The sequence below is a fragment of the Dunckerocampus dactyliophorus genome, chromosome 2 (assembly GCF_027744805.1).
Source record: "Dunckerocampus dactyliophorus isolate RoL2022-P2 chromosome 2, RoL_Ddac_1.1, whole genome shotgun sequence".
NCBI classification, from domain to species: domain Eukaryota; kingdom Metazoa; phylum Chordata; class Actinopteri; order Syngnathiformes; family Syngnathidae; genus Dunckerocampus; species Dunckerocampus dactyliophorus.
This window is the reverse complement of record NC_072820.1, coordinates 38815583-38828395: the sequence shown is the minus strand read 5'-3', so window position 1 is coordinate 38828395 and position 12813 is coordinate 38815583. Positions and strand designations below refer to the sequence as shown.

The 12813-nt window shown below is 39.5% G+C and overlaps 1 protein-coding gene across 2 annotated transcripts in view; it reads right to left on the bottom strand.

The window, feature by feature from the left end:
* trrap (transformation/transcription domain-associated protein) overlaps positions 1–12328 on the bottom strand; it is a 79866-nt gene extending 67538 nt beyond the window's left edge. For both annotated transcript variants that reach the window (XM_054768140.1, XM_054768141.1), the window contains exons 1-17: positions 12268–12328; positions 11553–11741; positions 11192–11241; positions 11016–11126; positions 10813–10917; positions 10117–10200; positions 9841–9897; positions 9642–9767; positions 9040–9117; positions 8339–8427; positions 7713–7809; positions 5936–6074; positions 5527–5605; positions 2433–2667; positions 2013–2349; positions 1832–1929; positions 1128–1322 (exon numbers count right to left, since the gene is read on the bottom strand). In XM_054768140.1, coding sequence (XP_054624115.1) covers positions 1128–1322; positions 1832–1929; positions 2013–2349; positions 2433–2667; positions 5527–5605; positions 5936–6074; positions 7713–7809; positions 8339–8427; positions 9040–9117; positions 9642–9767; positions 9841–9897; positions 10117–10200; positions 10813–10917; positions 11016–11126; positions 11192–11241; positions 11553–11652 — 1980 coding nt within the window. In that variant the 5' untranslated portion in view covers positions 11653–11741; positions 12268–12328. The remainder of the gene's footprint in view (positions 1–1127; positions 1323–1831; positions 1930–2012; positions 2350–2432; positions 2668–5526; positions 5606–5935; positions 6075–7712; positions 7810–8338; positions 8428–9039; positions 9118–9641; positions 9768–9840; positions 9898–10116; positions 10201–10812; positions 10918–11015; positions 11127–11191; positions 11242–11552; positions 11742–12267) is intronic.
* Between the last annotated feature and the right edge of the window lie 485 nt (positions 12329–12813).

Below are 12813 nucleotides of genomic sequence, written 5' to 3'. Positions count from 1 at the left end.
TTGCCTTGCCATCCATCCCAAAATGTTCTTAACTGGATTTAGATAAGGGGAACATGAAGGATGGTCCAAAAGAGTGAGGTTATTACTCTGGAAGAAGTCCTTTGTCAGGCGAGCATTGCGAACTACAGCGTTGTCCTGTAGGAAAAACCCAGTAATTACCACAGAGACAAGGGCCTTCAGTCATGACGGATGCCCCCTGCAACATCTCCACATAGGCATCTGCCATTTGACACCCCTGCACAACCTGAAGCCCCATTGTTCCATTTAAGGAAAAAGCACCCCAGATCATGATGGCGCCCCCTCCACTGTTCCGTGTGGAAAACATCTCAGGTGGGATCTCCTTGTCATGCCAGTAATGTTGGAAGCCATCAGGACTGTCAATGTTTCCTTTATTCTCATCAAAGAATAAAACTTTCAGTGTCCCACGTTTGGTGCTCTCGTGCAAATTCCAAACGGGTGATTTTGTGGCGCTGAAGGAGACGAGGTTTGAAGACATTTTTTATTATTAAAACCCTTCTCTCGCAGATTCCATCTGATAGTTACTGGACGGCACTCGGCACCAATAACAACCTTCATTTGGGCCGAAGATCGTCGCGTGTCTTGACGGACAACCAATTGGTTCCTCCGGCTCAGGGCCAGAGAAATTGTTTTGGGTCTACCACTTGACATTTTTGTTCCATAACTCTCAGGATCTTTGGAGAAGTTTAAAGTGACTGTATTACTGCATCGAACCTCAGCAGCAATGGTGCACTGAGCGAGGCCTTGCTTATGCAGCTCAACAAACCGGTCTTGCTCAAAAAGAAAAAGCTTTTTTACCTTTGCCATCATGAGATCATGACAGTGTGTATACTGACAGAAAATGACACTGAATCCACATTTTTGCCAAGATTTTGACTTTAAAGGCTGTGGTCTTAAACTTTTGACCAGCTGATGGACACTTGGACACAATTTCACTTTCATGCTTGTTTGTAATAAATTCCTTGGTCAAAAATGTTTTTGTCTCACTCCCATTTCTTCTTTTTGCATTTTGAGGCTCCGACAGTACAAAATATAAATTCTTGCAATTTTTCCAACTGGTCTTCAAATTTTCCTCAGGAGTGTATATTGTTTTTAGGCGCAAGATGTACCTGTAGTGCATAGTTCTTGGAGATCCTCTCCACCATGTACGGAACAGTAGTTTGAAAAATCTCCTTGAACGTAAGGGGATTCATCATTGTGAAGACCCCAGCAAAGTGCTCCAGAACCTCCTTCTCTTCCTTCATGCGTACAGTCTGGCAGTTGGCCACTCTTATGTAGGTCTGCTGGTTATTGGCCACCTGCACCTGGTGACAAAAGATATGATCACTTGTGAATGATCAGAGCGGTACACTAATTTGATCAATTTCAAGGTGTGTTTTCATTTGATCATAATACCTACATAAAAGTACCGTACTGACCCAAATATAAGATAGTCCTTAAGATCACAAAACCCCTCTTTTACCAAGACCCATTTTTGTAAAATATTTTTTTTTAATAAATTTACATGCCAAGTGTTTTTTCATCATGTAGAGTGAAATGACTAATAGGATTTCATATTTCTTTGTGGCCAGGCATGTTTCTGCTTAAAATGCTCATAATTATCTTAACATCCTGCTAAATAGCGTCATAACTGCTCCTCTGTTGTCTTCTAATTTGCACTGGTATGCGTGAATGACAGGAAGAAAAGCAATGTTTTGCTTGGGAGTTATTTGGTGCCACCTGCTTTTTTAAGGCTTCTTTTCTCCCCAGAAAAAAAAAAAACATCTTATATTCGGCTGAACAAAGTAAACTAATCAAAGTTCTTTCTTAGTACCTGATAAATGTCCAAGGCCTGCATGGCATACTTGACCAACTTTATGTAGATCTGTGTCTCCTTTGGCTGCAGCTGCTTGTTAGGAATAAACTGGGCCTCTATTAAACAATAAAATAATAATTATTGTCTATTTATGACAAACAAACTGTCATGGATGTCCAGCATTTGTCTGTCCTCTCACCTCCAGGCGATTTGCAAGAAGTGATGCCCCATGTGATGGTCTTCACTCCACATACCAGAGTCTTGACTAAGCTGCGGCAGTCTGACACCTGAAACGTCTGCTTGTCTTCTTTCTCACCTGGCCGGTCGAAAGGGGTAGAAGGGGGTTGAGGTGTACTAGTAACAGGTGTGGGAGGGGCAGGAGGTGGAATGGCAGGGGTGGTAGAAGGAGTGGGTGTGGCTGGTACTCCTGGTAAGCCCCCTGGCTCCACTACGCCCATCTCCGATTGCGGTTTGCACTTCTTGAAGATGGAGACAAGCTGGTAGCGCGCTATGGTGTGGAATTTTAGCACAAACACCTGATGGATACAAAAATAGCAGAAAAGAGCTCAACGTTTCTGCATCACTGTGTAAAAACTAACCCCAGCTAAAAATTAGCTACCTCCAGCATCCTCATGAGAATGTCCCGGCCATTGCCATTCTCCTGCTCTGACTTTGAGCGAATGCAGTCCACTAGGTTGAGCAACAGCTTGCAGGACATTGTCTGAATGTTGCTCGGAAGAGACTCATCATCGATGTTCTTGGCAAAGAGCTGCACAGCTAAGGATAAATCAGTCAGGGGTAGATTCTGACGAACATGGTGGACCAGGTCTGCGAGTGTGCTATAGGCCAATGGTCTGAAGAACAGGAACAGGAACAGGAACAGGAGGAGAAATGTTATAAAATTTTATTCAACCAAATACAAGACAGTATTATTTCCCAAGAAAAGTCTGAAAAATACGGTTTGTGTTCTAGTCAGGGTCTAGAGATAGATAGATAGATCTAGAGACAGTATACAGTGTTCCCTCATTTACTGCATGTGATAGGTTCCCAAAATAGCCCGCAATAAGTGAAATCCACGAAATAACCAACTTTTTTTTTTTTTACAGTTATTATATATGTTTTAAGGCAGTAAAACACCTCATCATACACTTTATACACATTTCTCAGAGAGGCATTAATATTTCCTCACATTTCTTTCTTGTTTAAATTTTAATGATCAACCAACTAGGTTGGACACAAGAAATTATTAAGTGACTCATGCGTATTTGACCGTCCTGACGTCGTTCGGCTCTAATGTTTTGTATCTTTGTTAAAACATATTGCCCCTGTTGTAGTATTTTACGGCTCCCCGTTGTCCTTTACAGTATTCCGTAATGGCGCCCTACAGCCGTATAAATTCGACCTTCCTTCAGCATGTCCAGAAGTCAATCTATCAGTTTTATTTATACAAAAAAATTATTGTGTTTTTATGTCTTTGATTTTGTATTTAAAAATAGTTTCTTCTATTCACGCTGTTAAGTCAGAAAACCTTAAAGAGGCACTATCCTGCTCATTTCAGGGGTTTTTAAAATGATATTGGATCCCAGTGGGGCATTATAGCAAGTTTCTCTTAATAAAATACTCCATAAATCTTAAGTTGTGTACAGGGTAAATCTGCATTCTTCTTCTGTTGACCAAAAAGCACAGTCTGTGATTCCACACTTTGCTCCACCACGCCTACTCTGTCACAATTGCTCAAAAGAGGCGAGAGTAGAAGAGCATTGACCATGAGGTAGGTCTTTACTTCCCCAAAATACAACATCTTGCCATTGCTGCCTTACTCGGGTTTAGATACACAATTCTTACATCTGATAAAACACTTTCTGGTTGCCATTGTTAAAAAAAAAAAGTGGTGAAAAAAAGCAGTGGTCACCAATTTCACCTGGACAGACCATACACAAGCTTCCAAAAATTAAACCAGGGACAACTTAAAAACACACCAACCGCAACACACGAGTGCAACATTTTAAATATACAGAAAAGTTGGAAATGTAAGACAGGTAGACAGGTACAAGAGCAAGCAGGTAGGTCAATCACTGACATTGACAAACTCACTAGGTCTCACCAGCTTTGTTTCCTATGCAGTGCTAATTTGAAATGACAGTTTTATCAGTGAAGTGGTGGGGGGGTGGCGGGTCAAAGAGGTTTGGAAAACGACCTGCAGGGAAATCTGCCCTCAGGAGATGTGGATGAACATGACAAGTTGTCAGAGAGATCTCGGATACGGTCAGCCTCCCTGAGAGGTGCCTAATTAACATGCAAACAGCCACCTGTCTGAGCAATCGCCCACCAATCTGGATGGTAGTGGCACTTAGTGTGTGACTTGCACACACACACAAGCCCAGAATTAAACATACAATTGCCAAGACTGTGGAAAAAGACTAAGACGTCATGTTAAATATATATATATATATATATATATATATATATATATATATATATATATATATCTTTTTTTAAACATTGATAGTAATATATAGCAATATCTTTTGACCCATTTTAAAGAATACTAGTAACTTCTAGCTTAATCTAAAGAAGGGATGGGCAAAGTACATCCCACAGGCCACACGGTCCATTTTGCTGTCGTCATTGACATTTGCAACCTTGTATCTTTTTTTGTTGCGGTTTTATTGGGGGACATGTATGTGAAAATATATACAGTCGTCCCTTGCCTCTTCACAGTTCGAATTTCGCAGCTTCACTCGATCATGGTTTTTCAAAAATATATTCATTAATAAATCATGCTGTTTCATGGTTGTATTCGACCTATTATTAATCAAAAAGTATGCATAAGCCATTTTTTTGCCTAAATTAAGCATTTTCAAGCATAAAAATTACCTCAAAACAGGCACAATAGTACCAAATAAAAACTTAGGCTCCTGTTGTTGCAGTAATCCACGGCAAGCTAAAACTCAACTCTTAACCCCCGACGTCACTTCCTGTCTGCCTGCCTATGAAACACATTTATAGCAACACACATGAGCATGAGTTTACGTCTTAAATGGCTTATTTACTCACAATATGTCTACTACGTGTATATTGGGTAATACAAGTGTAAAAGTGACTATAGCTCGTATCTAAAGTTACTTGGTAAACTTGTTTCGGTGCATGCGATGCATTTGACAAAACAGAGCTGTAAACGCCTTGTGTTGCGTCGGTCACTCTGGTGGGGGTTTTTTTCCGTCTGCTTGCTTCTAACACATACAGCTGAATAATAAACAATAAATAGAGCAACTTTTGATCAATCCATGTCAATTTCAGACTTAAAATTATGTACAGATTTAAGCCACACCCACTTCCAGTTTATACCCCGCCCGCTCTGAGACACATATAATTTAGATGAATGAATAGATACAGATACAGAGAGTGGTGCACTTGCTCATCCCTATTAAAAAACATATTTAGAGTATCGTAAACAGGTTTTCTATACTGTACGAAAATATTCAATTTATAAATAAGGAATCCTACTTTGCTGAAATTCACTTATCACGGTCGAGTATGGAACCAATTAACCACAATAAACGAGGGATTACTGTATACATACATAAAATAAAATTGTAGCTTTTCTATTACGTGTTATAGTCTTATGCTATTACCTTGTGTCATTTCCTGCTAAGAAACACTTATTTACCTATTAAACTTGCACTACTAAAAATTTGGCACACTCAACTTACCGAAGAGTCTCCCGAGCAGTGTAGCCACAGCCAATGAGGATGGACTCATCAAAAAGCTTATCCATGCAGGGTATAAACTCTGCAACACAAGAAGATACTGCACATTGTTTGTCTTGCAAATATGTTGTGACATTTTGATTAGTAGTAAACAGAGAGTTACCCTAGTTCATTTAAAATGTAGCTCAATAATTTCCTGATGGATCTAAGAGGGCTAAAAACCTCTCTTTTACAAACACATTGAATAAATGTAAAACAAAAAACAGTGTTGAAATTTTGCAGGCAATTTTAAATCAGAAAGAACGCCTTTGTGTAAAATTAGCATTGAACCCGAGCGTCGTCCAATGGTCATGCTGCATAAAATGCATTTGCATACTGGGTAGGTATATTGTATGTGTGTGTGGAAACATACGGCTGCGTAGTTCGGTTGTGAGAATGTGTTTAGCCGCGATGAGCAGCTCCTTGCGGAGGTGAGCCGTCTCCGAGGGGCAGTTGGTGAGCAGCTGCAGCATGCCCTTCACCATCTGCTGGGAGTACTTTCCTACCAGGTCCTGACGGGGACACACACAAAGGAGCAGCGTATGACTAAAAGCAACACTCAGTGTAGAATGACAACAACCAGTCACCATAAATAAATAAATCAAAATAACGATAAAAAAATAGTTAATTCACTTTGATCCAGTTCTTGGTAGTAGACGCCATTAGATTGTGGAAGTGTGCACTGTGAAACGTTACAATGGCAGCAAACAAATGCGTAAATGAATATAAGACAACTTTGAATATAAGCCGGAATATTGAATATGAATATTTCTTGTAAACCTGGAGTCCCTTTAATTGACAAAAAAAATGTCTACTACCAAAAACTGCTATAGAAACAGAATAGATTAATATTTTTTCTACTTTTTTTGGTTAGATCTCTCAACCAACTTGAGTTCTGATTAAAAAAAAAAAAATACCAAACATGTAAATATTTGTATTATTTTAACCCTCTAAATGGCCATTTGATTCAATGATGTCACTGTTTTCGCTTTGAAAAATACAAATATAACTAGTTATTTTCCATATAATAAATGTTAGGGGGCTGCGGCTCTACAGTATGTCAAAGATCAGGCTGAGCTATACATAAGATTAGTAGTAAAATTGATTTTGCCGATTTGTTTTTTTTTTTTGTAGGGTCAGATTCCAAATTTCCCACCCATTCAGGCCCCTGGGGGCCAAAACATTTTCATATTGTAGGCGATAGTGTTTCCTACCCGAAAAACCCCCATTGACTTCCATTATAAGCACCATTTTTCCAACGCATTGTAATTAAACAATATTTAAACATGCATTTTCTAATTTCAGGGTTCCATTTTGTTGAAAAATAGTCCAATTTGTCCAGGTGGTAGTCCAGGTGATAAGTGTTTCCTACCGAACTTTGTGAATGTGGTGGGCTCCGGTGGGGGGCGGGGCTTAATGGCATAATGGCCCGTGACGACCATGATGACCATGAAACATTTGCAAAAAGTCATTATCACCATGAAAGGAAAGGTAAATATGTTTAGAACTACAAACAAGCTGCTCTGCTGTCACTACTTGATGTGGTGTTTTTTGCAGTTGGGAGGGAGGAGTGAGGGAGGGGCTTTCAGCTCCACTTCATGCTCAGTGATGATGGAAAGTGTGCATGCTTTGCACAGTCTGGAGAAGTCTACGCTAGCCTAGAGTTATCGGTAGTTGCTTTTTTGGAAAAAGAGTATCTAGAGTTCTCCGATTACTTGCTAAATACTGTATAGTAGACCTCCATGAATAAATGAAGGTGTGGAAAACAATGAGGTCTATGCATGTTCTGTGTGTGTACAAAATGATTTGGAAGTGTGTGTGAAAGTACGCCACTACAGACATTCTGCATAAGTTCTGCATAAAGCAAAGTTCATTCTCACCACCTCAATTACATAGCACACACGCATGCACACATTACAGACACGTGCACATTGCTACTTTAAATTGTATTACAGTGTCATTTCTTCAGTGCTGTCCCATGAAAAGATATAATGCATTGCAAAACTGTGAGGGATGTACTCACTTTTGTGAGGTACTGTATGGGAGTTAAAAAGCTGTCATTGCAGAGATGTTTGTCTTTGAAAGTGTGGTTCAATGTTAACTAACAATTTAGGGGGGAAATGAAAGCCAAACTCATCAAACAGGTGTACCTGGTAGATTCGGATGATGTAGGCCAAAAATGAGAGCGTCTTGATCTGTGCAGCAATAAAGTCTGCATACAGCTCCTTATTATAAAGCTTGTGCTGCCTGGAAAAGAAAAAAAAGTGCACAGGAGTGATTTAGCCTCATCGACACAACGCCTGCAGTAGGTGACAATTAATGAAGGGTGAAATGTGGGTCTACATATGGGGATTCAATTCTACATGCATGGTTTGCTTATTTGTGTGGCAGCTGTTCATGAGACTCATGAAGAAACTTTCTCCATACCTGCCAGAGAATCCTGAGGTTTGTTTTTCCTTAATTAACTCTGCTCCATTTCCTCCCGTCCTGAAAAGCTAATACAACCATCTTCCTACTCGCAAATTTCACCTCCTGCTAAGGCAATTTCTCCTATTTTAACTTCCCTAAATGGAACGTGACCATATTGAGCAACACCATCAAAAAAAGTACTGCGATGAGGGGACTGTGTGTGTGTGTGTGTGTGTGTGTGTCTGAGTGTGGAGACGGGGGCTATTCTATTAAAAGCATGCCCAATCTCATTCGGAAAGGCCATAAAAATGAAAATTAATTTAGTTAGTGGGGCTGGAAAATTTCTGTTTGAGCAAATGGATGTTACCTGGCCTGTGGAGACACCTGCAGCATGATAGTGCTCATGATGAGAGGTACAAACTCCGACACCACATTGTGAATATTCAGCTTGTAGAGCTGTGGAGACAGAAAAAACAAAGAACCATTTCATTGCCACACACCTACATAATTACAGATAAGGTTTCTCATTCTCGGATCCAATGTACGGCTATGTGCTTTTGGGGAGGATATGATTATATTTAGAGCAGTCACACCTCTCCTGACTCCAATTACCCAAAAATGCAAATAAGACAATCAAGTGTGCAGTGTAAACACCTTAAAAAAAGTCCCAATTTTACAGTGCATTTGAAAAGTATTCACAGCACTTCACTTTTTACCACATTTTGTTATGTGATCGCTTTATTCCAAATGGAATTAATTCATGTATTTCCCCTCAAAATTATCCACAACACCCCATAATGACAACACTAAAAAGTATTTGTTTTATGTTTGCAAATGTATTTAAAAAACGACACGTACATAAGTATTCATAGCGTTAATGGCATACTTTGTTTATGCACCTTGAGGAAAAAAAATGAATTTATTCCATTTTGGAATGAGGCTGTCACACAACAAAATGCGAAAGAAGTGAAGCTCTGTGAATAATTCAACCTCATAAATCATATCTTCTTTAATAGTGACACTTTTCCTACTTAACTGCGTAGGAAGATGAAGGTACATTTCTCTCACCTGATACATCAGCACCACGATGAGTGGCAGCTCTGCCAGCACTTTGAGAGACAAAGAACCTCGTGGGATGATGGTGTGCTGGAGACAGAGGCAAAGTCAAGAACAAGATTACCGTGCCTGATGACGCAGCCGCATTAGATGTACACTTCTGTACGTTTCAATCCACACGAGCAAATTACAAGCCACTGCCTCAAGCAAAAAAGTTAAGCATGGCTGGTTTTTTGTAGCTTGTAAAGCAGTTCAGCAATTTCAAACATTACATGATATTAAGGGAATTAATACAGGCTGAACACATCAAGCATCAGTCTATTGTAGCCTAGATTAAAAAGATTACTTTTGTACACCGAGTGTGTTTAGAACATAACACAGCAAAATTTATATCCAACATGCATGGTGTAAAAGTTAATGTAATTTTTCTCTCTGTTACTAGGCTTAAAATAAAAAAATGCAACAGTCAATATTGCATTATCTTTATCATACAACAAAAGCTGCAAATGAGCTCATGTAAGTCGGACTACAGTCCTTGACTATCACGGGGGTCTAACGTGGAGTACTGCCACCATCTGGTGGTTACAAGCGGTAGACACTAAAGTGTAAGTTACCGTTCGGGTTTCACTGTCTTCTCTCTCTGGTGCAGTCTTTACCAACACAGAGGTTATCATCCCCACCATTTCTGGAGAGGGAACAGTGTTCTCGGCTATCACCTGAGGGTTCTCAAAGTACCTGGCCTAGTAGGTGCAGAAACATACAGTTAACAACATAGGGAAAAAAAGCAGGAGTTGCTCGAGAGCAGATACTTACAACAACTTTAGGGAGATCTTTGTAAATCTGCTTCACAAAGTCCAGAAAGTGATGTATCTGAAGAGATAGCATTGCGTACATAATTAAATGTACTTAAAAACAAAAACAAGTGTGCAACATGAAGAAGCATTACAGTAGTAATAGACATTAGGTCAATCGCTTTTAAAGACATCCAAGAATCTACGTCAGTGAGAATTAATAAGACACAATTATTTAGATGCAAATTTCATAGGACGATCTGATCAATAATAAGCAATCAGGCATCCAGAAACTTACCTCCTGTGAGATTGGGGGACGGAATTGCTTGTGCAGCTCAATTATAATGCGGAGGCATATTAGTACATTTTCCTCACTTTCAATCTGAAGGGGAGAAAAAAAAGTCTGAAAAACCCCACACTAATATTTACAACATTGCCTGCATTTACTAAGCTTTAGAAAACGATGAGTTGATAATAAGCAATCACAACACAATTTCAAAGTGAAAAATTCGGCCAAAGTATAAAACAAACCTGGTGTTTAAAGTAGGGTTGGCCAATATGGACCTTAGCATGTATCACGATATTTTTGAGATGTATCACGATATGACGATATAATTCAATTCAGTGGAGTCTTGTATAAAAAGCTACAAATCTTAGCCTATATAATTAAACACACTTGTCTCAAATGTATTTATTGGTAACAAACTGGCTAACTTTTCTAATGGGATGTCAGCCTCTGCACACATTGGTACAAAATCTTCAACAAACTGTAATGCCAGTGCTTGTAATTAAGGAAAATGTAGTCACCCATGCAATTCCTTTTATTTTGAAGGCCGGAAGGTTGTTCTCTGTGTGTTGAGAACGTCTGTAAAACGAGCTGGGTGCAAGAATAAACGTGCTTCTCGTCTTTTTTCACTCGGAATTTATACCGGTATATAAAAGTTATCGCCCAACCCTAATTTCAAGTGTTTAAAGGATCTTCCAGGACTCATACCTCCAGGAAGCGGAACATCACAGACAGGATGTTCTTGGTGTGTGGTCGAAGGTGTTCATTTGTGGGGATGCGGTGGATGATTTCCAGCACGAGCTTCCTCAATTGCTGCAACAATGGATACAATTTTAGATTATATTAAAACAGCAAACACTTATTTTGCAGCTCTAAGAAGAAGTTTGGTGTATTTTTTTAACTTTTCACACCTGCGTTGGTTTTTCTTGAAGGAACTGCACCTCGCCGTCTTGAAGAAAGGTGAGGAAGCGAGGGATGATGTGTTCCAAGAAGGTGGAGTACTGAGGCGAAGAAGTCACATTCTGAAAGTGTAATATGAAGTTAATTTAAATCGAATCAACTACTGGATAAAATATGTCAAACTCACCTCAAAGTTCTCGCTGACCTCCTGCATCATCTTGAGTTTAGTCTCATCAGCTGCACGTTAAGGGACACACAGGCATCATTCGTCCAATTTGTTAAATACAGTTTCATTTTCACAGCCTTCTTTCTCGAGATGCTCAGCAGGGACTACTCAGATCTTATCAGTTTTACTTTCATTGCCAGTTTGATCAAAAGGTACAGGAAACACACACACACACACACACACACACACACACACACACACACAGAGATACACTCTCACAAACATGTACCTTTGACTGGACTAAAGCGTATCGCCCTCATCATATCGCCCATGCTAAACATAGGTGCCTAACAACAAATGGTAAAATCTATTCTGAACGTACGTGTGTTTGCGTCGGTGAGAGCTGCCACAAACTGCAGGTACTTCTTCATCAGTGTGGTCTGGTCCACCACAGTAGGGCTGGGAGCAGGCACAAAGGCCATCGTGGCAGCTGGATCAGACTGAGCAAAAGAGAAAAGAGTGGCAGACTGTGGTCTGCACAGATCTCAGCTTGAGCTCATGTAGCCTTCCACTGCGTACAAAAAAGAAGCATTGCACAAACTTTAGGATAAAGTAAGTACATGTTCGTGTTACAACGCTCACCTGTGTTATAATACATTTATAGTATGTAAAGAGGCTGCAAAAATAGACATATAAACATGCCTCAGCCGCGCGTCGCACACTGATGACGTCAAACAAACCCGGACTAGCACAAATCCTCCCAAATTACAGTAGAATTTCTTAATTAAGCGCTGATACGCCACATTCGAAAGCATCCTGTTACTTACGTATTTGCACACTTATGCGTCTGCTATTCCAATATAAGAAGCAAAGTTTACAGATCAACTTAAAAATAAACATTCGCTACCGTTAGCTCGAAAGTTAGCTTGTCAAAGAAAGGGACTCACGTAAGAAAATATGATGCTGTGTTCAAACAGAAATCACGCTCAAACAAAAGACAAGTTCACATGTTATTCAAACCTCCATGATTACAAATGTCTGTGTGAAACGACATTTTTACACAAAATCTATATTAAATTGCAAAACAACGCTCTTACCAAGTCCGACATAAAGAAACCAGAAGGTAGCATCCGCCGCGCTGTCGCACTGAGATCCGGCCCAGCATGGATGTGAAGGAAAATCCTGCGCATATCGTACCTAACATATTTTGTTATATATTTACAATGCATTTACAATGTATTAAGAGGTTATATGTGAGTTTCTATAAATAAATAGTACATGTGAAGTTAGTTATCTAAATATAGTGTATGATATTCTATAACATAGGTTTTTCTAGTGCCAGCGGAAGGCTATAGGCCTAAAGGTGGTTGTTATATGACCATCGTTTTCGATGGTCATGTTGTTCCTGCGAATGTTGAGGAGGAAGTAATTTTGCGGGTAACTGCGCAGGAACGCTGTTAGGAAAGAGACGTGTTCAGACCTCTTTAAATGCATTTGAAGTTTTACTTTAAGTAAATATCAAATTATCACAGTGATTATCCTTATACCCTCTTGTTTTGGTGGGGTCAAAGAAAAATATAGTACATAGCTATGAATTCTATTTTGATGAGGTTATAAAATAATAAATATTATTTATTTATTAT